Source organism: Capra hircus, chromosome 10 (genome assembly GCF_001704415.2).
Source record: "Capra hircus breed San Clemente chromosome 10, ASM170441v1, whole genome shotgun sequence".
Taxonomy (NCBI): Eukaryota; Metazoa; Chordata; class Mammalia; order Artiodactyla; family Bovidae; genus Capra; species Capra hircus.
In genome coordinates, this window is record NC_030817.1 from 26,217,606 (window position 1) to 26,243,685 (window position 26,080).

The 26,080-nt window shown below is 55.4% G+C and overlaps 2 protein-coding genes across 5 annotated transcripts in view; one reads left to right on the forward strand and one right to left on the reverse strand.

The window, feature by feature from the left end:
* The window catches only part of SPTB (spectrin beta, erythrocytic), a 127,842-nt gene extending 110,930 nt beyond the window's left edge, over positions 1 to 16,912 (forward strand). Inside the window, 4 exon segments of the mRNA XM_018054066.1 lie at positions 10,211 to 10,473; positions 13,040 to 13,213; positions 13,475 to 13,517; positions 13,663 to 16,912. Coding sequence (XP_017909555.1) covers positions 10,211 to 10,473; positions 13,040 to 13,213; positions 13,475 to 13,517; positions 13,663 to 13,830 — 648 coding nt within the window. The 3' untranslated portion in view covers positions 13,831 to 16,912.
* Positions 18,383 to 26,080, reverse strand: part of PLEKHG3 (pleckstrin homology and RhoGEF domain containing G3) — a 45,162-nt gene continuing 37,464 nt past the window's right edge. For 2 of the 4 annotated variants that reach the window (XM_018054067.1, XM_018054068.1), the window contains exons 13-18: positions 25,261 to 25,299; positions 24,827 to 24,846; positions 24,054 to 24,395; positions 23,478 to 23,591; positions 20,161 to 21,544; positions 18,383 to 19,744 (exon numbers count right to left, since the gene is read on the reverse strand). In XM_018054067.1, coding sequence (XP_017909556.1) covers positions 19,014 to 19,744; positions 20,161 to 21,544; positions 23,478 to 23,591; positions 24,054 to 24,395; positions 24,827 to 24,846; positions 25,261 to 25,299 — 2,630 coding nt within the window. In that variant the 3' untranslated portion in view covers positions 18,383 to 19,013. The remainder of the gene's footprint in view (positions 19,745 to 20,160; positions 21,545 to 23,477; positions 23,592 to 24,053; positions 24,396 to 24,826; positions 24,847 to 25,260; positions 25,300 to 26,080) is intronic. The other 2 variants (XM_018054069.1, XM_018054070.1) reach the window with 2 other exon arrangements.

The window sequence follows — 26,080 nt, forward strand, 5'->3', positions numbered from 1 at the left end:
TGGCATAGAACCTTTAGCTGAAAGGACTCGGGAAGTCTATGCAGGAAGTCTGGGAGGCTCTGACCCGGTTTTAGGGAAATGTCCTGGGAGCCGCTGACTGAGAAGAAAGCAAGAACCCAGCATGTGCCTTGCACGGCTTTGCTGCTGCATGTCCACCACCTGTGCAGGTACCCAGTTGAGCTTGCCTGAACCTTTAGTAGTTCTTGGTGGAAATTTCTGGTACGACATCAACCCCAGAAAAATGCATTTCCTGCGCAGAATCCCTGTCAGATCTAGATTTCGGCCCTTCCCACACTTTTGACACACACACACACACGACACACACACGACACACACACGACACAGACACACTCTGAGCTGCCTCCAGCCCCACCAGAGGCCTCCCTTTCTGAGCTGCACCAGCACGTCATGTCCAGCAGAGGGCACTCCTGAGCTCCCACTGGAGGGTCTCTCCTAGGCGTTCCCTCTGAAGATCCCATTATGGCAGTGTGGGGGTCTCCGGTGAACTTCGCCCTGGCCCCTCCTTTCCCAGAGACAGCCCCCCTGGAAGGAGAGAGAACTCTGGTGGGGGCTGGCACGGACTGCGGACACTGGGGCTGTGACTGTTCCTGCCACCTGCGCTTCAGCTGTGTATCCCTGTGTGTCTGTGTGTGGAGACGTCACAGGTCTGTGGGTTCCTTTGTGACCGCCTGAGCGAGCCATCCATTGTCTGTGTCGTGTGTGTCTGTGCAAATGTCATTACATGTGCATCAGAGCCACCTCCATCCAACACCTGAATGCCGCTGGATCTGGGGGGAATAAAACCTGCTTGGACCTGAGAGTCTCTCTGGAAGGAGGAGTGAGCCCACACTTGAGACCCTTCCCAGAGAGCCAGCCACCCTGCCAGATGGGGCAAGTGGCCTGTGCACGGTACCAGGAAGAGACCAGATGGCGAATCAAATGAACACCAGGCCCAAGGCCTCATGCAAACAGATTTCCTGCTGCTTCTCCTTTCGGAGCCCTTTGTTGAGTTTCCATGAGGATCCACAGAACTCCAAGGGGGAGAGTGGGATACCCCCTTGTTCTTTGATATGAGAAGAGTGGAGAAAGAGTCCCATGCAGGTTGGAAAACCTTTCCAGAAGCTACAGGCCTCTCCCAGGAAGGCTGGCTGCAGGAAGTTCTGCTGAGCCTTCTCTCGGGCTAGGCCTGGCTCTCACGCTGTTCTGTGTCTGCGGTCCGGTGTTGGTGCCCCGTGGGACAGATCCCTGCTGTGTGTGGTCTGGTGTCGGTGTCCCGTGCGATAGATGTGTGCACTGTGGCTCCCCGTGAAACCCATCACTAGTGCATGCCGGCTTCCTGCTTGGGGGAGCAGACCAGGCACCTGAACCCCTGTCCAGACCACTGCGCAGCCTACGGTGACCACCATACCAACCCTGCCTGCTCCTCCTTTCCCGGGTGTGTGCACACACACATACGCACAGGCGGAGGCTGGAGCACTATTCCATGCATTCGGTTTTTTCCTCAAGCATATCATTATCATACAATCCATTGCCTCCATCACCTCCTAGCTTTCCATGTTAGAGCATGTTCTGATTTAAAAAAATAAAATCCATTCTACAGGTAAGTATGCAGGAGTGCATGAGATCAAGAAGAAACAAGTTTTCACAAATGGCAAAATTCCTGGAGTGAAATTTTGGAAGTCTGGATGTTGGGTTCTAGTCCTTCATTGTAGAAATATCCTGAGAGATTTTAGACAAACCTCCTAATCCTCCTGGGTCTCCTTGCCCTTTATAGAGCTCTCTCTGCAGGATTACAGAAAGTCCAGAACGTTCCTGTATGTGAACCATGTACCTAAATAAAGGGAGGGTTGGGAGAGAAGGGTTTCCCCACTTTTGTGGTGTTCTCAGCTCTGAGGAACCTGGTTCAGTGGTCAGGTGCCAGCTGGTGTGAGGCTGCAGATGGGAAGAGATGGCAAAGGGCTAGGGTGTTTTCCTTGGTTGCCTAGGGAAGACAGGAAGGCAAGGTTGAACCTCTGCTCCTGCCAAGGCCAGGAGGTGGCCTGAAGGCCTACCCTGAAGGTGGCCCTCGGGTAGCAGAGGGGGTCTGGCAGCAGGCTGAGCCTCCTCCCACCACACCCTCCACATTATGTGTCTCCCCTTCATCCTGGGGCAGCTCTGGGGAGGGCTTTGAGGTCCTGCTAAGCATCCTCATCTGCTTGGCTCTGGCTGCCTCGGAATCCTCAGTGTAACATTTGTAGTGAGATGCGGAGGTTGATTTATGGAGAAGAAATGGTATTGTAGAGGATCCGAGACAACCCAGGCTTGGGGGCCCACAGCCCCGGGGGCCTCTTCTGTGTCCTGTGCCTGCTCTAGGAACTCTCCCAGTGGAGCTGCTGTAATGATGAGCGAGAACCCTGAAAAGCGTTGGTGCTTCTAGTGGGCTGCCACAGCAAGAAAGAATCTGCCTTCGGGGTTCACTGTTTTGGGGCAAATGTGCCCTGTCTTACTCTGAGCCTCAAGGATGGATTCCTCTGTGGTGCAGGGACTCTGGGGCCAGGCTGCTCCAAAAAGCAGCTGCCTGGATGCGTTTCATTATCAGGCCTTCATCAGGTTGTCAGGGAAAAACTCTCCTAGCCAAGCGCAGCTCACAGACGTCATTCTTCCCCATGACCTTCCAAGACTGCCTGCAGCTAGCTTCCCTGAGGGAAGACTCGCCAACTCATCTGGGATGAATAGGAGAGTCCAGACCCCCAGGTCCCTTGTCTCTCCCTTCCAGAACCTTGGAGGTTGATGTGGCTTCAGGCAACTTACCAGCACTTTCGAACATGAGGGATAGTGTCCCGGGACTGAGTGGGCACTGGATTGCAGCAGCTCACCTTTCAGCCAGTGCCTGGTGGCTCCAGCTGCTGTCAACACCTTAGCAATACCCACCCACCGCACCCCCCACCCCCAGCCCCCAGCACCAGCCTCCGCAGCAGGCAGCCTAGAGCTTTAATCAGCTGCCAGAGGCCAGACTCTGACGTCCTTGGAGGGAAGGGATGTGGGTGTGGACGCAGCAGCTGTGTTTCTTCTTGCCTGAGCAAGCTCTCTCCATCCTTTCTACTGGACCGTTTCTCCCGCCCACTCCGAGGCTGAGCTGAGCTGCTGGTTCAGGTGTTTTTACAGTGAAGGCAAATGGAGTGTTTGTCCATAATGAGCAGACCCGGTCAGGAAAGAACATCAGTTTTCCCACGAACCGGGGTGTGTCTGTCTCCCCAGAATGCCTGAATCAGCGTGGCAGGGCTGTGTCTGCCTACAGCCTGCCACCACGCCCTGGCACTCTGGGGAAACTGGCTCTAGGCTCTTTCTGGACCTCTGTCCGAGGCTGGGTGTGCCCCACTCTCTATGCTGAGGTTGGGCGTGATCTTCCCATCCCTGCTGCTCAAAGGCAACCAACCCCTAGGTTTGTCTGCCAGTCCATGTTTCAGAGCCTCCCAGATCCCAACAGACCCAACATGGGACTCAGTCAACACTGAAGGCATCTCAGAAATGGGGTTGGAAGTTGCCAGCTTGACTGCTGGGTGTCAGATCCAGATGGGGGAGTCAGTGTCTTCCTTTTGGTCTGAGTGCCTGGCTCAGAGACATCAAGCAGCTTCCAGTTCCTCACATCAGGGACCTGAAGAGCCCACACTGGTCATAGAAATGGCGACGAGAGCCCCTGAGGAAGCCTCATTCTCTCCCCCAGGATGGTCATGGGGGAGACCTTCCCTGTCCAAGGGGACCCTGCACACTCCCCTCCCTCCCCCTCACTTCACCGGGTGGCCCTCTGCTCTGCATCCCTCCCTTGTCTTCCCTCGTTTCCAGTGACTGGACTCTCACCACAGTCCTTCATCTCTCAGTTCAATTCAGTCGCTCAGTCGTGTCTGACTCTTTGTGACCCCATGGACTGCAGCACGCCAGGCCTCCCTGTCCATCACCAACTCCCGGAGTTCACTCAAACCCATGTCCATCGAGGCGGTGATGCCATACAACCATCTCATTCATCTCTTAAACATCCTCCAGAAGAATTCTAACAGTTGGCCCCCGGGGCACAGGGCTGAGCCACCCTGCTGCCTTTCCCAATCCTCATGAGAGCTTCTCCCCTCAGCCCCCAACCTGGAGGACTCCCCACCTGGCCGGCCTCAGCTCTTCCCACGCATTTCCCTCTGTCCTCTCTTCCGGCATTTGTCTCTGCTCACCCTCTTGTTCCCATCTCTCAACTCTTCTCTTGCAAACAAGTGTCTTTTGAACAGCCTTCCTAGCCCGCCTGCTGAGAGCCTTCTCACCCAGACAATGAAAGCCCAGACCACAGACATTTAGGGAAGGAAGAAGTTCTCGGCTGCAGAAGTGGCCAACTTCCCCTCTCTGTCATCTCGCTATTTGGTTGCCTGAGGCACTCAACCCTAGGTCTTGTGTGGCCCCCAGCCCCTCTTCTTGCCTTTTTGATGGCTGTGACACAGTCCCGCTGCCTCAGCCCATCAGCCACGCATCTTCTGTAGGCCAGACTCCCCTTTAGACCATGAGCCCCGCTGGATAGCCCCTTTTACCCGAGCAGAAGTGCCACCCCGTCTCTTGCAGCAGGATTTAGTGGGAAGAGCTCAGGGTTTGGGACCAGACCACTGCATCCTCAACTTTCACTCAGTAGCTGTGTGACTCTGGGCTCGTTACTCATTCTCCCTGACCCTCAGTTTCCCTCGTCTATGAAACAGGCGTAGCGGCGCCCACCTCTCAGAAAGGGTGTACGGACAGGAATAGAGGATGCAGGTAGAACGCCTAGCAGGCGACGGTCTTCATTCTCCCTCCATTCTTTCCTCCATCTCTCACCACAGTCCTTCAGCTCCTAAACGTCCCCATAAGAGTTCTAACATTCGTTGCCAAAACCCTCCCAAACCAGCCTTCCTGCAGCGCCCCTCCCTGGAGACCCCCTACACATGCTCGAGGCTCAGTTCTTGCTGTGAGGTAGGTGGGCAAGACCTCTCACAGCTAAGGTTGGATAGTCCTTGGGGTGCATCCCTGTACCCCGTTTCTCATTTACCACCATTTCCTTCAGAGAGAAGTTCACATGCGTTTCCTTGCTTGCCCATATATCTGGGATCACTGAGCATCTTCTAGAACCTCTCAGAGACCCTGTGGTCACACCCCAGGTGGTTTTTCTCCCTGGCTGGAGACTTGGTTGTCTGTGTATGGGCCCCTTATGCCACCTGCTGGCTGGGTCTGGAACTACACCTTCAACCCCTTTATTTTGGGTAAGAAATGGACCCATCCTGTCCCCCTTCCTTTCACCTTCTTGAAAGTCCTCTGGGGAGGAGACATCTGCCTGCTTTCCCCCGCCCAAGTCAGCTTCCTAACAAGGCAGGACCCTACAAAGTCAAGTGTACAAGACTCTGCAAAGACTCTGAGGTGGCCACGCCCTGCCTGTCAGGAGCTCAGGCCTCTCCTTGTCTGATTACAGTCCTGTGAGGTCCTAAAAGGCTCTCCTGTTGTGCTCTTTCCTCCCCTGATGATCCCCCAGCAGCCAATGCTGCCTGTCCCCTACCCTCCTCTGATGCATTGATCCCAGAAGCCAGCACACACACCTAGCTCAGATGAGCCCTACCCACCCAACTCAGATGTGCCCCACGCACCCACCCACCAGTTCCCTGGGCCCCTAACCAGAGAACAGAAGCTCCAGGGCTTATTCCAGGCACCATCTCGGGCCCTTCTCTCTCCTGCTCTTACTCCTACTCATGGTCTAAACTCTCCATCCTCCCGACCCGATACCCAGAGTTTCTCCCAAATGGCTGGATCCTCCTTTTTTCAGAATGTCCCCCAGCTCCTCTGGGCAAGGGCTCTAGGCTGGGCTACCCCTCAGGTGGAATCTATGCATCCTCCTGCTGACCGAAGGGCCAGAGCAGCACGCCTGCCTTCTGCCACGTATCACGGAGGGCAGAAGGGAGTCAGATCATCTCAGCTGTCCAGGGCCTTTGAACAGAGCCTGCCTGTCCCTATAGCACACAGGTAGCCGACCCCCTCCTGGTGTCTGCTGTCCACTGATTCCTCTGCCTGCAGAATCTGTATCAGAGCACAACATGGTTCCTAGAACAGCAGAAGTGCCTGCCCTGCTCTCTTAGAAGCTGGCACAGAACATATTTATCCCTGGAGACTATAAAAGGAGGACCCTTTTGCCCAAGCCATGCCCCTGTCTTTCTCCTGTGTCCCTTCCCCCAGCCCAGGAGGGAGAGAAGCCCTGGGTCTGAAAGGAGCAGCTGCCACCAGACCCCTCCGCCTCCCGCCCTCATTCTTGGCTCTCTCCTCCTCAGGCCTTACTTAGCCTTCAGGATAGAGGGACAAGGATATGTTTTAAATTGTCTCCATGTGAACAGTCAAGGGAACAGAAGAAATTTTGCATACATCGGAAAACCCCTATTTTCCAAAGCCCACCCATGACCTGGCTGCTTAACTTTTGACTACACTGGCCACGGTCTCTGACTGTCCCTGCCAGGGAATGTGGATCAGGCACCCATCAGGAGGAAATGGAAGGTGAAATTAAGTCAGGAGGCAGTCCTGGAAAAATGTGTGTTTTCAAAGGAGAGTTCCCAAAAGGAAAGGAGCATGGAAATGAAAGCATATGAAGAGAATGTAGACACACAAGCCTGTAGTAAAACCAGTCCCAGGAGGGCAGAGGCTGAGTGAGGGGGTGAACAAGGCCGAGAGGTTCTGCTGGGTTTCCCTCCCAGCATCTGCCAGGGCATCTTCCATGAGCCACGGAGTCCCGGAGAGCCTGGCCCATTGCCAGGAGGAGCAGAGGGGCCAGCTGGAGAGAGAGGCTGAAAGGCTTCACTACCTCCCCAACCTCTATGCCTGAGTCAGAGGGTTGGCTTGACTAGCTGCATAGAACCCAGGCTCCCAGACTCAACCTGCCACTCCCGCCCTTCCTCCCTGCTGGAGGATGATCCAGGCAAGGCCTTAGGGCCTCCAGATCCTTGTGGTCAATTCTGGCTCATTGCCAACACTCAAACACATAAAACATATATGCAAGATGCATAACGATGGGTGTGGCCCAGCCACATCTCTCCAGAGGTTCTAAGACAAGGAAAAGATGAGAACCCTAAGGATGTGATAAAAAGTCAGGCCTGCCCAATTCTTCAGTGCATTTCTTAACTGGAAATGAAAGCTATATGACCCTGGGTAAGTCACTTAACCTCTGAGCTCAGATTGTCTCATAGATTGAAGGTGTTAGACTAGTGATTTTCAACCTTTTCCAGCCATATTATTCCTTTCTTTAAATGGGATCTTAGGGAACCCCAGATTAGTTTGTTGACTAGTCCTAATTTAGAAAAAGAAAAAGTTTAGTCGCTCAATCATGTCCGACTCTTTGCAACCCCATGGACTGTAGCCTACCAGGCTCCTCTGTCCATGGGATTTTCCAGGCAAGAGTACTGGAGTGGGTTGCCATTTCCTTCGCCAGAGAATCTTCCCCGACACAGGGATCGAACCCGGGTCTCCCACAATGTAGGCAGACGCTTTACCATCTGAGCCATCAGGGAAGTCGTTTAGTCCTAATTTAGGGGATACAAACATGACCAACTTTACCTTTCTTCCAACCACTGCCGTCAAACATCTCCACCGAACCTCCGCTTCCCATTCCTTAGTGCCAGCTCTGGCAGACATTGATCATTTTTTACTGTTAAAAAGTCCAATGAGTCTCTTTCAGTTTGAAGCTTTGATCTGATGCCCAGAATGGTACCCAGCTCCTCTCGTTCTCCATTTCTCTCTTTTGGATTTGATCCAAGGTCTGAAGGACCCACAGTGGGAAACACCGGGTCTGCTCTTTCCTGGCTCCTCCCCAGCGCTCTCCGGGCCTCCATCTTCAGCTGGGACAGAAAGTAGAAAAGAGGGCAGTGTCTCTTTACCGCCTGAGGCGGCTCTGGTCCTTCTGGGCTTTCAGTGGCCTTGGTCCTCACCTGCTTGGGGACTATAAGACCCTTCCCACCTGGTGCTCTAAGGTCATCAGCAATCAGACCTTTGAGGCAGAGTTCTGGCCAGATGTCTCCAGCTAGGCTGCCTTCCTGGGTGCTTATTTGGCACATAGGAGACCCACCCATTCCTGTCCCAGCTGGCATTCTTGCACTGCACTCGAAAGCAGGCTGCCCCTTGTTCTCTCAGTCTGTCCTCTTCTCGCTCCTGCTGCAGTGGCACAAAAGTGGGTCAGCAAGGCTCTGCATAATGAGGCACCCAGCCAGGAGACAAGAGTCTGCATCCCCTTCTTGTAGGCACCTGACACAGGGCCCATGGCTCCACTAGAGGCCTCTCACTTGGCTTGGGTGGGGGCTGGGAGCATCCTGCCTTCCATTCAGTTCAGTTCAGTTCAGTTCCTCACTCATGTCTGACTCTTTGCAACACCGTGGACTGCAGTACACCAGGCCTCCCTGTCCATTACCAACTCCCAGAGTTTACTCAAACTCATGTCCTTTGAGTCGGTGATGCCATCCAGCCATCTCATCCTCTGTCGTCCCCTTCTCCTCCTGCCTTCAATCTTTCCCAGCATCAGGGTCTTTTTAAATGAGTTAGTTCTTTGCATTAGGTGGCCAAAGTATTGGAGTTTCAGCTTCAGCATCAGTCCTTCCAATGAATATTCAGGACTGATTTCTTTCAGGATGGACTGGTTGAATCTCCTTGCTGTCCAAGGGACTCTCAAGAGTCTTCTCCAACACCACAGTTCAAAAGCATCAATTCTTCAGTGCTCAGCTTTCTTTATGGTCCAACTCTCACATCCATACATGACTACTGGAAAAACCATAGCTTTGACGAGACAGAAATTTGTTGGCAAAGTAATGTCTCTGCTTTTTAATATGCTATCTAGGTTGGTCATAGCTTTTCTTCCAAGGAGCAAGCGTCTTTCAATTTCATGGCTGCAGTCACCATCTGCAGTGATTTTGGAGCCCCGAAAAATAAAGTCTGTCACTGTTTCCCCATCTATTTGCCATGAAGTGATGGGACCAGTTGCCATAATCTTAGTTTTACGCCTTCCATGGGGAGGTGTAAGGAGGCAAAAGCCACAGCCTTTCCCTGGGGCATTGACTCCTTAGGTGGTGATTCTCCATCAGCACACTTGAGCACATGAAAAGCTTATTAAGAAACACCAATGCGGAGACCCCACTCCAAGCTAGTTAACCCAGCATCCTGAGGATGGGTCCTGCGCATATTTTGTTAAAGCTCTCGAGATGATTGTAAAAGGCAGCCGGGGTTAGGAACCATTGCCCTCCTCCAGCAAATCCCCACCAAATGAAGAGGGTGGGACCAGTTATTCCTCCCATGAGTTAGGAGGCTCTGGGTTTCCCTGGTGGCCCAGTGTAAAATAACCCACCTGCCAATGCAGGAGACATGGGTTCAAACCCTGGGTTGGGAAGATCCCCTGGAGACAGAAATGGCAACCCACTCCAGTATTCTTGCCTGGGAAACCCCATGGACAGAGGAGCCTGGTGGGCTGCAGTCCGGGCTGCAGTCCACGGGGTCGCAAGAGTCAGACATGACTTAGTGACAAAACAGCAACCTGGTGCCCAGACACAAGTTGAAGGTAACAAGTTCTCATCAATTTCCCTGGTGGCTCAGATGGCAAAGAATCTGCCTGCAATGTAGGAGACCCGGGTTCGATCCATGGGTTAGGAAGATCTCCTGGAGAAGGAAATGGCTTTTCCTTCAGTATTCTTTCCTGAGAGAATTCCATGGACAGAGGAGCCTGGCAGGCTACAGTCGCAAAGAGTCAGACACGACTGAGCAACGAATACTTGAGAGTCGTACAACATCCTAGTGCAAATGTTTTTTTTTTTTTCTTCTATCTCAGCAGCAGAGCCCTTTCTTCATTTGAAATCTGACTTTGAAATCTTGTCAGAGCCCAGGTCTAACTCAGTCAGAGTTGGAGCCTCTGACAGGAAGCCAGGGTGGGCACCTGGAGTCGGGCAACAAGCAGGGTCAGAAATCCCCTGGCCCAGCCCCTTCAGCTCACTCTAATGACCTTCTGCTCCTATTGAGGCTGGAGAGGGGAAGAGTTTGGGGAAGCAGGCCAGGTGGACACCCACAGCGGGTTGGGGAAGGGCCAGGGTGGGTCAGGGAGGGCACAGGAGAGAGGAACCAGACTCGGGTGAGGCCTGCTGACCTCCCCTGTTCTGCCGTGAGTGGCCGCCCGGGTCTGGGCCCTCAGCAAGGTGCGCTCCTCCCATATTCCCTGAAGCAGGGGGAAGAAGAGAGGCCGTGGCCCCAGGACCTGCAGCCGCCACCCCCGCCAGGGCCCCATGAGGACGGGCAGGAGGAGAAATCCAGCACAGACGAGAGGCCCGCCACAGAGCCCCTCTTCAAGGTCCTGGACACACCGCTGAGCGAGGGCGACGAGCCTACGACGCTGCCGGCCCAGCGAGACCACGGGCACAGCGTGCAGATGGAGGGCTTCCTGGGCCGGAAGCACGACTTGGAGGGGCCCAACAAGAAGGCCTCCAACAGGTGTGTCGGGGAGGGGCCGCGGGGCTGCAGGATGCGCAGAGCTACCCGGGCAGTCTGTGGGTGAGGAGGCCCTCCGCCTCTAGTCTGAGAGTTCCCAGGCGCCTTCTGGGCCAACTCCGGGGGGCTACTTGGCATGGTGGGAAAGCCTGTCTTCAGCTGTGGGCCTGAGTTCAAATCCTATGACCTCATACTAGTTACTCAGCCTCTCACTTGTAACATGGGGATGGTGGGGGTAGCCTGCTTCTCAAATGTGGTGCCATGCCTGGTGCAGAGCAGGAGAACACTAGCTGGTACTATGCCAGGGCAGGGTAACAGGTAGGTCTTGGCACTAACAAGACCTGCCTGTCCTTGACCCAGTCCCACTTTTTACCCAGTCTGGGCCTCAGTTTCCCCAGCCATAAAATAGGGAAGGAGAAAGAGCTGACCTAAATGCCATCTGGAGGGCCCTCGTAGGAATGATATGACCCTGAGGAACTCATTCAGAGGCAGTTGTGCCCTTGAGTGTGGTCTACCCAGGGGATGCCACGACCCAGAGTCTCTAGGGGCCTCTGCCTCCAGGCAGCAGTCCAGGGTCTCAGAGAAACAGGGCGGCATCAAGAGGTTGAAGCCAGCTCTATTCTCAGGGCCAGCTGGCAACATACAGAGAGCCTGGCCTGGAGGACACACCAAAGCTATTTCAAATTCCAAAAATGAATTTGGGGCCCAACCACCCTGAAGAGGCTTATTGCTTTATATGGAGGGGCTGCAGGAGAGGGGAAACTAGCATTTATAAAGTACCTACTATGCGGCAGGCATTATGTCAGGACTGACAAAGTTTCCACAACCACCCTGTGATATTGAGGTTTCCATTTTCCAGATGGGGGAAGCCATCTCAAAGAAGTTGTCCTTTGTCCAAGGCAGGATTTTCCTCCTCCTTAGCAACTGCCTTACTTGGGCTACCAGCTCAGAGAAGTTGGTGAGGGCCAAGTCTGAGCAGAAGATCCCTGAGCTGGTATCAGAAATCTGGGCTTTGTGGAATGGCTCTGCAGCCAGCTTTGAACAGGTCAAGTTCTCTCTTTGACCTTCCAGTCCTTCCTCCCTATGTGTCCTGCTAGTTCTCCACCTTTCTGCCCTCAAAAAGGAGTGGGGGAGGGGTGGTGAGGAAGAGGAGGAAGACGCGCTTCATGTGTCTCAGCACTCCTTACTGTCCAAAGGCAATGTGCTCTGTATTTGTCAAAGAAGGAGCTCAGGTGAACTCTTTTATGAGCTCATGTGTTGGCTGTCCTCACCAAGCCTCCCATTTGAGTTGAGCATTGATTTGCACAAATACGTTCCTTTAAAAAAGTGCTAGCACAGCATACCAGGCATTTATCATCAATAAAACAAAATACTCCTACCACCAAAACAAAACCCTGCTCTGTTCATGTTACAGTTCTGTAGTGAGACTCATGGGATGTAGTGAGACTCAAACCCACTCCAGTATTCTTGCCTGGAGAATCCCATGGACAGAGGAGCCTGGTGGGCTATATAGTTCATGGGATCACAAGGAGTGACATGACTGAATGAGCACAAGCACGAGTGAGACTCAGATATGCTGGTGGCTATGAAAGTGCTTTGAAAAATTCTTTACACAGTTGGTCTTAGACTCAATAATTCTAGAAATATATCTCAAGGTAAGATCAGAGTTATAGGCAAAGATTAAAGCATCAGGATGTTTCGTTGCTGCTGTTCCTTAGAGTTGTGTCCGACTCTTTTTGCGACCCCAATAGACTGGTATTTCCCAGGCAAGAATACTGGAGCGGGTCGCCATTTCCTTCCCTAGAGTATCTTCCCAACCCAGGGATCGAACCTGCATCTCCTTCATTGGCAAGCAGATTCTTCACCGCTGAGCCATCAGGGAAGCCCCAGAAGGATGTTTATCATATTGCTATTTCAATTGCGGATAAATTTTCCAGTATTAAAAGGTCTACCAATAAAGGGATAATTTTTATTTTTGATAGGATACCATATAGCTATTAAAATTATTTTCAAGAAATATTTGAGGATTCAAATATTTGAGGATGGGGAAATACTCATGACGTAGTGTTAAACTTAAAAGTACAAAATTAAATTGAATATACAGTATAATCCAATTTTAGCTATATATGTGAATAGAAAATAAACCAGAAGGAAATATATAAAATGTTAACAGTAGTAGACTTTGGTAGTGGAATTACATGCAGATGATTGTTTTTTATTTGGCCATGCCACGTGGCATGTGGGATCTTAGTTCCCCCACCAGGGATCGAACCTGCACCCCTTGCATTGAAAGTGCTAAGTTTTAACCACTGGGCTGCTAGGGAAATCCCACATGTAGATTATTCTTAATTGTAATTTTTTTAGCCGTAAAATGTATTACTCTTGATCACGGTAAAATTGGTGTAGTTAAGAAAAATGGTAAAGCCTCCGGTATTCTTGCCTGGACAATCCTGTGGGCAGAGGAGCCTGGCAGGCTAACATCCATGTGATCACAAAGAATCAGACACGACTGAGCAACTGAGCATGCAAGTGAGGACTGTAGGTGACCTGCTCGTGTGTACCTTCACAGGTCCTGGAACAACCTGTACTGTGTGCTCAGGAATAGTGAGCTGGCCTTCTATAAGGATGCCAAGAATCTGGCCCTGGGGGTACCCTACCATGGGGAGGAGCCCCTGACCCTGAGACATGCCATCTGCGAGATTGCCGCCAACTACAAGAAGAAGAAGCATGTCTTCAAGCTGAGGTGAGGCCCTGCCTGTTCACCACTCCTTCCCTGGTGGCTCGATCTGGCCTAAGTGGCCAGTCAAGGTTCCACTGTTTGTGACCAGCTGCAGGCCTGAGGTGCCCCTCAGAGATTTTTCAAATAAGAGAGGCTGGTGATCCTGATTTCTGCCTCTCTCAGAAAGCTCTGTGCTGCCTGACAGGGTCCTGGTAGTGGGAAAGCTCGGGGAGCTGGGGGGTCAGAGCCAGAGGTGGCCACGGGGGAAACCCTTTGTCCTCCTAGGCTGAGCAATGGCAGCGAGTGGCTCTTCCACGGCAAGGATGAGGTAAGTGCAGGGCCGCCAGGCCCTGACCTCCGCCAACAAAGAGCAGTTGGGAGGGACCCGTGCCCCTTGGCCTCAAGGCTCCATCAGAAGGGGTTGTCCTAGAGGCAGCCCGTCCTTTGAGGATCCTGACCCTCCCGCCCTACAGGAGGAGATGCTATCCTGGCTGCAGGGCGTGAGCACGGCCATCAACGAGTCCCAGAGCATCCGCGTCAAGGCACAGAGCCTGCCCCTTCCCCCCATCACCGGCCCCGATGCCAGCCTCGGCAAGAAGGACAAGGAGAAGAGATTCAGCTTCTTCCCCAAAAAGAAGTAGCCTCTCGGGCGCCCGGCGGGTGAAGCCGGTGCGTCGTTAGGACATGCGGGGACTAGCGCCTCCCTCCTCGGCCGGACCTTCCTCCTGCCCACTGCCCGGCCGCCGCCGCTGCCTGCCGCCTGCCTGCTCTGAGCTGCCGGCCGGCCGGCCGGGCGCGGGCCTCGCTGCACTGCGATCGCTGCCTTCGCCCGCCCAGCCCGGCCCGGCCCGGCTCGGCCCACGCCTGCCTCCGCGCCCTCCGCCCCGGGGCCCCGCACACAGCGAGTGCGGGCTCCAGGGACGCGGCTCCCAGCTCCGCGGGCCCTCGGGGCCTCCGAGTCTGGGGGCAGGAAACGATTTTTGAGGCCCACACGCTCTTCTCCCGACCCTCCTTAGGAGGCCGAGGGGAGCCAGTCCCCACAACCCTGTTCCCACACAAGCTGGAGGAGAAGGCCTGATGGGGGTTCCTCAGATGCTGAAAAGTGAAAGTGAAGTCGCTCAGTCGTATCCGACTCTGTGACCCCATGGACCGAAGCCTTCTCTGTCCATGGGATTTTCCAGGCAAGGGTACCGGAGCGGGTTGCCATTTCCTTCTCCTGTGGATTCCTGTCCAGGGATCGAACCTGGGTCTCCCGCATTGCGGGCAGGCGCTTTACCCTCTGAGTCAGCAGGGAAGATTCCTGAGATGCTGCCCACTCCCAAAGCAAGTGTTGCTTGGGGTCCTGTCCAACTCGGTCACAGCCAGGGGAAGAGAAAAGGTCCTTGGGAAGGCTCGGCCTGCCCCCTAGGGGCCTGAGGAGGGAGTCTAAAGGGAGCTCTGGGCCAGGGGCCGCTGCCTCCCCACCTCAGAGGTCACTGCAGCCCCTTGTCCCACAAAAAGAGGGGGCACTGTCCAAAATCGATAGATCCTAAGTGCGAGGGGCCTCCCTCCGCCTCAGCACCCCCTTGCTGCCACTGGGCCAGGTGGTGGTTGGACCCTAAGCTCTCAAGCAGCCCTCTTTTTTTAAAAACTACAGCTAGTTTAGGGCTCAGGCCAGAAGGAGGCAGATAAGACTTCCACACTGCCCGAGGCGCCACCTCTCCACTCTGGGGTCTGCGGCACTCCCAGTAGCTGCTAGACCAGCAGTACCCCACTCAGACCCCAGGTCCCAGAGAGACAGTGCAGGTCCCCATACGAGATGGACACCGCAGCGCCTGCATTAGAGCATCCCAAAGCCAAATACTCCATGCGTCCTGTCTGCAGCTGGCACCACCTGAGGGTGCTGGCTGAACTCACAGCAAAGTTCACGACCTATCACCCTGAGGTGGCAGATGCGGCCACACCTGGGTATTACAACCCTGGTAACAATCCCAGGAGAGCTGGGACAAATGTTGGGGCTGGAGCCATTAAGATGTGGCAAGTACCCTTGCACAGGTCCTCCTGAAGGGCCTGACCTGAGTCAGGGGGCTACATGGGAATCTATCCCCCAATCCTAGGTACAGCCAAAAGGGGCCCTGCAACCTCTCTCCCCAGGGATAACCGTCCCCATGCTGCCAAAGTCAGACATCTGGAGGGAACAGACCACTGGTTCCACAGTATTCTTTCCACTACCCTCTGAAAGCAATACAGCTCCAGCCCAACATCTTAACTTGGGTTACGTCCAAAAGAGGGCTTGAGTTGCAGGCAGCAGACACTCCCCTGGGCAGAGCAGAAAGGACCCTGGGACCTGCAGTTGCTGTTTCCATCACCTTCCCCATGGGAAGGAGCCTTAGACACACTGAGACGATCCCCCATAACTGGGTGAGGCTAAGGCAGAAACCACAGGCCTAAGCATCTGGAGTTACTAGGCCTTCCCAGGAGCCCTTAGTGCTTGAGATCAATTACTACTATGTCAAGGGAAGGCAACTTCAGCAGACAAGAACCACAGGAGGGAAGTTCTCTGACGGGGCCTGACACGTGGTCCCACCTTGGGAGCCAGGGTCTTCATGTGTCCTCTATCTACCTATCCCTGTGGCCCTCTGCATCCACAGGGAACCTAATCTGTACCACTCACCAACCTCTCTACACATAGGGGAAACCAAGGCAGGAGGCAGTTAGGTAGTGACGCTCACCTGGCAATAACAAAGGCCTCAGGCACACCTGAAGGCATGTCCTGCTCCAGGATAGATGGCATGTTCCTTGCTGAGGAGCAGGTGGTGGCAAGTCTCTCTCAGCTGTCCCCATGGGCCAATTTGTGGGAGCCAAGACACTAGGGGCCACCTTTTGCCTTCCACGTGTGCTTCTGAAGTGAGGGATTTCAGCGAGCAACTCCACAGTCCCAAGAATGAAAGGGCCTCGAGGATAAGCTAGGATTTTGCCACCCCTGGGCCCCTGGACTGGGCAGGGGCAGCAACCAGCTGCATTTGACCCACCACCTGCCACCAACTTCCCATGCACCCCTCTCCTACATCACACAGGCCCCAAGACCCTTGACCAACTGGAATGAAACTGCAGGCACCCAGCTTTGGGACTCTGAGCCACATGGGGGCGGGAGGGGGAGGTTAAGCTCCTGGCACCCTGCCAAGTTTTTTTTTTTTTCCTCCTTACATTTTCTACTTTGCAGTCTTTTAACAATATCCCCAAATAGCTCCAGTCCACACCAGCATATCAGGCTTCCTCCCCAGAGCAGTTTAGAGGAAGCTCCTTCTGAGCATGGTCAGGTGGTCCTCCCACCCTCTCTTCTTCCCCTTTGTCCCCCTGGCCTCAGTGGACTGTGGCTGAGGGAGGTCAGGAGGGTCCTCGGGAGGCTTGGCTTCCATGCCACCCCACCCCTCCATCCTGCCTATTGGAGGGAATGTAGAGTCCCCAAGGGTGGCTCTGGATCTCCTTCCTCCCTTCAGTGGGAGGGGGCAGAGATCCAGAAGACCCCATGGCTCGGTCCCTTGGACAAGCAAGCTCAGGGAAGATGCAACAGAGGAGGCGGCGGCAGATGACTGCAACCCTGTTGGGCACAGACCTTGCAATCTGGGGCTGGCCCTGGGGCCGGCCGGGTCTTGTCCTCCACCTGCTCAAATGTGCTTCCACGAACCAGAAGAAACCCATTTACTAGTTTTTCTAATAAATCAATAATGCTCCATAATTCTATTTGGCCTGTTTCCCTTTGAATTGGACCAAAGATGGCTGGTTGAGTAAGCAAGGCCGGATCTGTGAACCCAGGACCACCATGGAGACAGAGAGAGGTACAGCCAGGCTGTTGACTTGTCCCTGGAGTCTCATAGAAACAACTCTGCCAGGACCCAGGTCCTGTGCTTCACTTGTGACCCTGAGAAAACTCACTTATTCATGCATTCAGCCATCTTGTGGGCCTGCTACAGGCCTTTCTGCATGGAGCGCGGGGCAGAGATCTGAATATCAGAGTCCACACGCCTGGGGTTCATTTCCGGGGCAAGTGTGCTTTAAGTCCCTTCAGTCATGTCTGACTTTTTGCCACCCTGTGGACTGTAGCCTGCCAGGCTCCTCTGTCCATGGGATTCTCCAGGCAAGAATACTGAAGTGGGTTGCCATGTCCTCCTCCAGGGAATGTTCCCAACCCAGGGATCAAACTTGCATCTCTTCTGTCTCCCGTATTAGCAGGCGGGTTCTTTACCTCTTACACCTCCTGGTGACCCAGCCAGTTAAGTGCAGGGCTGGATCTCCTGACTCTCACTCCAGTGTGTGATTTCTCGTTATAATCTGACTTGCCTGGTAGGAACCAGCAGGCTCCTCAGCAGCTGCTCAAGTGGCCACAGACCATTCTAGGCAGCTGGTAGAACATGGGCCGGACCAGCTCAGCTTCTGCCCAGGGAAGGCCTCCTCTTGCCTCTGATACTTGACCTCATTAGACTCTGCAGACTCATCTTTAGGCTGAGTCTATCCTCCTAGGTCAGAAGACCTGCAAGACAGCTCTCCCACCTGGCCCTGCAGCCCCAGTCCTCCCAGACAGACAAGGCGAAACAAGACTGGTCCGCCAAAGGAAAGGGGCAAAACACCCAGTTAGAAATAGGGAGGCATTCTTACCCCTTGGGAATCAAAGACACTTTAGCGAATGAGATGAAGAATGAGGCCATCTCAGAAAACATGCACTTGTACCCCTCACCTGACACTGCAAGCCACCTAAGATATTCCTAGGCTCTAAGTTTAGAATCCTCATCCCCCACGATGCCTCTTGGGAACCAGAGAGGGAGAGAATAAAAGGCACCAGTCATGGAAATATCTGTCTGTTAGAAAAACATCCCACCCTCCACCTCACCCCTTTCAATACAACTTTGGCTCTTGGGGAAAAGAGCTAAAGGCCGGCACAGTACCCCTGACCTCACCCTAGACAGGACGCCAGGCTATGGGTAGACAGAAGCCCACGGGAGTAGAAATAACAGAGAACAACCCCCCTCCTGCACATTCTGCTGCCCCAGCCTCCTCCACCAGGACCTGGGCCTTGTGGTTTGACAGCATGGCTGCATATTATATTAAGTACATGTGGAAGCAAAAAGCCCAAGTCTCACCTTCCCCTAAGACAGCCCTGGGCACAATCGACCCTTCCCAACCCAACCAGACCCCAGGAAGGAGACCACACACAGGTTGGTTGGTCAGCAGTGGTTATTACACCATTGGCAAATAATGAAATGTGTGTACATTAGCGACAACCACAGGGCCAGCAAGACAACCCACAAAAGTACCTGAATAGAGTCGACGAGACTTTTCCTGGGAGGGGAGAAGCAACACACACACATATGCACACACGCAGGTGCGCACGAGAACACTAACATACCACAGGATGGAAAGCAATAAATTATGGGCCTCGTGCCTGCCTGGATCCTAAGAAAAGGCACGGTTAAAGAGCAAAGCCTCCCCAGGCCAGCTTCCTATGTGTCCCTTGGGTGGGCCCTGGTCTGGCAGTGGCCAGGCAACGCTGAGGCCTGAGCAGGGCTTGCTCTCTCTGGGAAGAGATGAGCTTAAATATCTGGCTTCTTACCAGAACTATATACAAGGGAAGTGGCCACACTGGCCTCACAGGGGAAAGGGGCTCACATGGGCCTGTGCCAAGTCGCCGGCAAGTCCCGGTCCACGGCAGGTGCTCTCCCAGGGGCGGCCTTTCTGAAGGCAGGGGAAGGAGTCACGTGAGCAAGGTGAGCCCAGCTGCGAGCACGAGGATGCCGTGGTTCCTCCCTCTACCCCTCAGCCCGGCTGCACCCTCCCCCAGGACTCAGAGTCAACCTATGGAGTTCAAGGCCTGGAATTTCTCCCTCAAGTTCCGCACTCTGCCCTGCTGGCTTTGGTCCCCTGGGTCCCTGGGACCCTCTTCCTTAGGCCGATACTCTGCAGACTCCTGCAACTCCCGGTCCTTCCCCGTCTGGGCGGCTGCAGAGCTCAGTCCCTGCCCGCTGGCCGCCTCCAGCCCTGCAGCAGGGCCAGGCAGGGGCCCCTTCTCCATGACGATCATCCGCCGGTTGTCCTCCAATGTGAGGTCTGCGGTGACACGCAGGGTCTCCCCTCTGTCGGGCTCGCTTGGGGGTGACTCCCCCAGAGGCTGGGGCTGGGCCGCCTCTGGGCTCACAGGGGCCCACCTGGCCTTGAGGCTGCCACAGCGGCCCAATCTGCTGGAGGGAGCCAGCTGTGGCTCCCTCATGTTCTCCGGCAGCGAGCGGCTCCGGTTGACTGGAACCTTGCTGGGCCAGCCGCCCTTGGTCTGGAGCGCCTCGTCCAGGGATGCATACATGGAGCAGAGCTCTCGGACGTCGGGCCAGTTGAAGGTCTCAGTGTCAAAGGGGCTTCGAGGGCCGTGCCAGGCCCCCGGTGGGGTGGTCCTTGGGCTGGTGGCCGAGGAGCTGAAGGAGATACGCTGTGGCGACATCTCCCTGGAAGAGCCAGGCCTGGGCGAGCTGTGCTTCTGGACCGCGGACTGCTCGTGGTTGGAGAGAGGTGGCCCCAGCTTGCTCTCACCTGTGGGGAGAGAGCAAGCCACCTGAATCCCAGAGCAAGAGGATGTGAGGGCTCTCTGAACTGGCTATGGCAGCTCCCCTTCTGGGCAAGGGTGGTTGCTGGGGTTTGGGGTGTGATGGGAGAGAAATCCCCTTTACCATCTGCATCCCCGGTATCAAAGGGAAAATGAGAAGAAAGAAGAAAAGGCGGGGAAGAGGAGTCAGGAATCAAAAGGAGGAGATAAGAGCTTCTGCTCTCCTCGAAAAGAGAGCCCCATGGCCCTGTGCCCTTGGGCTTTAGAGCAGTTCCAGGGCTCACCTCAGCCCTTTTTCTGGTATAGGTTCTTTAGGGGGTCACTTCCCCAGAAGCCATCTGGCTCCTAAAAGGTGCTCCCAGCTCAGGCTTGTGGGAAGGGCCCTCTCTCCACCCCGTCGTACCTGTGCCACCGGATGGTGCACCAACCTCCTCTTGCACCAGGGGCGCGGTGGAAGCCACCTTCTCCCAGTGCAGCGGAGGCCTGGCTGTCACTGATCTGCTCTTGATCCGGAGGCTGTACTGACGAGCCAGCTGGTAGACCTTGTTCTTGACTCGCTCGCTCACGTGGCTATCCATCACGTGGGAGAGCTGCAGAATGTGGGGGTGCAGTGGGGTCACCAGCTTCCCCTGGGCGTCACTGCTCAGTTCCCTCACCAGCTCCTTCAGCTCCCGGGCCAGGTGGGTGGGGCTGCGGGGCTCGGTGGGGGAGGCGCACTCTGGGGAGGCAGCTGCCGACTCCTCGGTGATGGCCGCCAGCTCGTGCTCCTCCAGGATAAACAGGGGCTCGTGCAGGTCAAAGCCGTTGGCCTGGCCTTGGCCCGGCCCCTTCGGAGTGCTCCCCTTGAGAGACTCCATTCCCTCCCAGATCTTTACCATTTCCGAGGATGGGCGGAACTCAGCATCTGTGATAGGAGCTGTGTCGCCAGCGCCAGCCTGGCCTGGTCCTGGGCAGTCAAAGAGGGCCGCCCGCAAGCCCACCTGTCTCTTGTGCCCCAGTGGAGCCTGCGGCTCCAGGTCTGGCTTGCGAAGGCTGTTGATTCTGGAGACCGAGTTTCTCACGAGCCCTTTGGGGATGAAGGAGAGGCTCTCCCGGCGCCGGACGCTAAAGCCTGCATCTTGGTGCTCTGCGTTTTCGTAGTACCTCTTGATTCTGTCCAGCAACTGCCGATCTTGGGAGGAAAGCTTCGATTCCTTTGGGCAGGAAGACCTGTCTGGCTCCGCTGGGCAGCCTGGGCCCGGGGCCTCCGTCCCATTGACAGAAGGTTCACTCTCTGCAGCCACCCCAACACTGAGGTCTGCTTCTGGAAGGAGCTGAGAGCCCAGGGAGTCTGTGGTGCCACCATGCGGGGCTGGGCCCTTCTCACCATCATCCAGGCTGACCATACTGCTGCTCCGGCTGGCCAGCCTTGGGGTCCCGAAGCCACTGGACTTGCCCTCCTCCAGGGCCAGGCTGCTCCGCCGAGAGACGCTGCTGACGAACAGCTCAGCAATGACACTGGCCTGGTCCAGCACGGAGGGAGGCAGGAGGCTCTCAGGCTCGTGAAGGGCCCCCACCTCCTCCTCGTCGTCCTCACTGCTCAGGGCCTTCGGGTCCTCGGTGCTCTCGGCCACCATGAACTCTGCCATGTCATCAGGGGGTTCCAGCCCCAGCAGCAGCTGGTGGGGATCAAGTTGCATTTCGAGGACCTCGGGGGCCTCTGTGTCTGAGGGCATCTCTTCAGTGCTGGGACCTTCCACGGAAGCAAACACCTCCTGCTCAGTCACAGACTCGGTGTCTGGCTCAACCTGGGGCAGCACAAAGGGCTCGCATGAGACAAAAACCTCCCTCAGGGGACCCGTGGAATGTACGGACAGCGTGGTTTGCTCAATGCCTTAGTGAGAAGGGGCTGCAGTTTAAGAGGCAGGCAATCAGATGGAACAGCACTCGAAAGCGGGGCAGCAAGGAGAGGCTGGCCCTCAGTCACCCTGCAGCTGGGGTGCTGGGCCCATGTCCTCAAAGCCAAGGAAAATTCTAGGAATGCAGAGTGGTAGCACCTCTCAGTGGCAGCCTACCTGAGTGGTACAGGGACAGGGTGAGAACATGCAATACGGGGTCAGATCCACAGCCCCAGGACTCCCCTTCCTCAAGCCCTAGTAGCTCCCCACAGGGAGGACGTTCTGGGTTGAAACTTGGGCCTAAATGACTCCTCTGAAGGGCCAGGGTCTCCTGTGTGGGTCAAGATCCAGAGGGCAATAGGACCATGTGCTGAAATCCATTCAGAGGGTGAAGATGGAGATGCAGTTCCTCCTAGGCAGCCTCTGCCTTTGTGCCCGACTCTGCCCTTGCCCAGCAGATGACAAAGGAGGAAGCAAGGTCGACAACTCCCTTCTGACCACATCAAAGGTCATTTGAATTGTAAAATCAGCCAGTATAGGCGGCTTTCCAGAAGGCTCGTTAGGGAGAAGACAAGACAGTACTCTAAAATCTGAGGAACCAGACCTGATTCCAACCGTTCTAGTCTAGCATCTGCACAGAGGGACCCAGGAGCTAGGCCCTGGGTTGGACACTGTCCAACACAATGACTGCCAGCCACTCGTGACTCTCAAGCATCTGAAATGCAGCTAGTCCATGCTGCAAAAACTTCACACCGAAAAGTACAAAATACCTCATGAGTAGCTTTGATACTATGTGTTGAAATGATAATAGTCTGGATATACTGGGTTAAATAATCTTTTACTGAGACTACTGGAATATTCAAAATTACACATGAGGCAGACATTCTATTATCATTGACCAGCACCGCTCTAAACCCTTTTCCAGTGTCACCCAGGCTATAAGTCTTGTCCTAGCTGTGAGGATCACCTTGGGGGTCTAGATTTCTTGAAATTTTCCTTGTATCTCTGGGAAAGCAAAGGACTCTGTTACATATAACCCACAGATAGCGTTGGGCTGATGTTGGGGGTGGGGAGGAAAGAGTGCAGGCTTCTGGGTCACAGACCCAAGTCTAACCTGACCTCTGCCCCTTAGAAGCTGTGCAATTTCAGGCACGTCACCTAACCTCTCTGAGTCTCGTTCTCCCTGGTAGAGCTGGTTCAGAAAACAGAAGGAAGAAACAGAACACCAGGCATATAGAAGGTGTCCAGTAGATATCAACACCTTATTCCTTTGCCAGGTGGGACAGGCATGATTTAAATGTCTGGTATGCTGGCAGGGCAGGGCCTTATCCTCTATGCAAGGAGGCCTGGCCAAGAGGACCTAAACTCTGGTCACTTCCAGTAACTGTGTCCCTTGGCAAGAGACTGCATCTGCCACTTAGTAGCTTCAGTCATTTCCGACTCTGCGACCCTGTGGGCTGCAGCCTCCCAGGCTCCTCTGTCCATGGGATTCTCCAGGCAAGAATACTAGAGTAGGTTGCCATGCCCCTTCCTCAGGAAGATCCTGATCCAAGAATTGAACCTGAATCTCCTGAATTGCAGGCAGGTTCTTTACCACGGAGCCACTAGGAAGCCCCAGAGGGAGGGGTACTGTTTTCTAATTCAGAGTAAGAAGCTGTCTGTCACCAAGCCACATGCCCACAGGCCAGACAGGTGTCCTGGAGGCATGAGAGTCCTGGGGAGCAAGATTCCCTGTCCCCATGGGCCTAACAGGAGAGCCATGTCTGAAAGCCCCGCCTACAAAGCTGGAGATCTGGGCTCAGGAGGGTATGCACAATCCCCATTCCACCTGCTGGCCACTCACCTCTGGCAGGGAAGTCACAGACTCAAAGTCCAGGCACTTTTCCTCAGGAGTTGGAGACCGGCTCCTGGTCCTCCCGCAGCTCTTGGTTTCTTCAGACTCCCTGCGTTCCTTCCCCTGCAGCAAGCAGAGGGCAGTCATCAGCTTCCAGAACAATAGGGAGATGGTCCCTTCTGCATCCCAACTGTGACAGCACCTCTTGAGCCCCAAGGGGGTTGGGCTACACTGAGATCCAGCGTTGGACCTGTGCCATCCAGAGTCGGCCTGGACTGCCAACTCTGGGAGACTCAGAAATCCCCACCAGGCATGCGCCCCCGGTGTGCTGACCTCCCCGCCACCCCCCAGCCTGCCCCATTAGTCATGCCCGCTGAGTAGCATGCTGGTTAGCTCCAGTACTGGAACAATGAATGCCAGGGGCTCACCAGGGCATGACAGCGAGCCGGGGGTTAAGAAACACCACTGGCAGGAATGAAGGAACAAGGATGGAGGGGTGAGGAGAGCAGGGAAGGGGACTCACGGATGGGCAAGCACGTGCCAGGAAGCATGCAAAGAGGAGGGGAGATCAAAGAGACACCTCACCATAGCGCCCCGGGAGAAAAGTAAAGCGTTGGCTCGATAGTGCCAGCAGTGGAGGGCGGCCAGCAGGGAGCTGGCAAAGTCGGCTACCTGCTCCGCCACTGCCAGGCTCTCCTCCTCCTCCTCCTCCTCCGAGCCTGAGGGCTCTGGCCTGGCCCCCTTCTCGCTGCCTTTGTGCCCTGCCAGGTCCTTCAGAGAGACCTGAAAGGCCTGCTCCTCCTCCTCCTCCTCCTCCTCCATCACCTCCTCCTGCTCCTCCTGGGCAGCCCCTTCGGCCTCCGACTGCAGGCCCCGAGCACAGCGGGGCTGTCCAAAGTCCAGGAGCGTGCCAACACTGCCTGCGTGCTGTGCAGAGCACAAGGCCCCCTCGTGATCAGCCTCTGGGCAACCCCCCTCCTCCTGCAGCTGCTGGGGCTGGGGAAGCTTCGCATCTACAGACACCCAACCTCTGGGCTCCCGAGTGGCACGGGGGACTCTAGAGGTGGGAAGCTGGGCCTGGGGCCTGGGCAGGAACTCAGGACCCAGACAGGCCCGCCTGCCCCAGGGAGAGAGAGCAATATGAGAGGATCCAGGCTTGGGCCGGCCACCGGCAGGCTGCCACCCCAGGAAAAGGGTGCAGAAGGGTACCCGAGGCTTATTCATCTCCAGGACCCTCAAGACAGAGCCTGGCACCCAGTAAGTGTTTGACAGGTGTTTGCTGAGTAAGTGATGATGATGAGGGCTGAGCCGGGTAGTTCCCCCCAACCTGTCCACAGTCCCCTCGCCCCTGGCCTTACCTTCACTCTTGCGGCTCTGGCTGCTCCACCACCGCCAGATCCCAGCACATGGGTGAGGGGGGAGGGAGAGGGGAGATCAGTGAGCAGGAGAAAGAACCCCCTTACACAGGCCTGAGGCCCAGGACCCCCCGGGAAAGGCCTCATCAGGGGCTCCTGCTCCCAGAATCTTCAGAGGACTTTCAAAGGAATGACTGACTGCACAGGAGCCCGGGGTGGGAGTCGCTCGCTCCTGCTGTCAACCAAGGACAGGGAGACAGGGTGCGAGGCGTGTAGGGGGAGAGCCCAGACAGCAAGGGTGAGAGGCCCCCTTCCAGGGAGAAACAGAGGCCCCTCTGCACCACCCGCGTCGCCCCCACCCTGCCAGTCGCCCGCTCCTCCCGCTCACCCTCGCCCTGGGGCTCAAGGGGATAGCTGACCATCGCTCCCTCTCTCACCTTTCTCACTGAGTTGCCTGAAGAGATGTCTGGTCGGCTCTGAGGAGGAGAGCAACGGGCAGAGTCAGTGCAGGCCGCAAACTGCCTGGCCTGGCCCTGGCCCCACACTCACAGCGCCACTGGCCCATCACCAGCTCAAAGTCCACTCCAGCCAGGGCCCCATGGCCTGACAAAGGCTGCCCTCATACCCAGTCCACAGGGAGCCACTGCCCACCCCGGCTTGGGGGGCTCTGCTGTGACTGACAGCCCCCAGAACGAGGCCTGCCCACTAGCCCTGCTGGGGCCCTTGGTTCTGAGGCCACAACCCCACACTGTCCTCTTGAGAACGACGAGCCTCTCTTGGGGGCCCTGGCCTCCACCTCAAGCCCCGCCTCCCTGCACAGAGCACATCAGGGTCTTAATGACACCCAAGCCCTTTCACAGAGCCCCCGCTGGAAAGCAGAGGTTGCATCCAACTTGCTAGGGCCTTTAAGGCCTGGCACCACGAAGCCCCGCTGCCTACTGGGGAGTGTTGCCCAGCTGGACAAGGGCTGCCCAGGCCCTGAGGACAGAATATACCCATTAGGCCGATGGTGTCAGCACCTTATACCCAGCCTTTCTGGGGACAGACCTGAGATAGAGAGGCCAGGATGAGAGGACAGGTCTAGAACCTCTCTACAGAGCCGTGCCCTTAGCCCCTACTGCCCTTGACCACCTGGCATCAAATGGCAGCCCCACTATAAACTGGGAGTCAGAAGGGAGCTCTCCTGAGGTGCCTCAGCTGTTCCTGGAGAACTGTTTTTTCTAAAGGCGCACAGGCACACACACCTACCCTCCACCT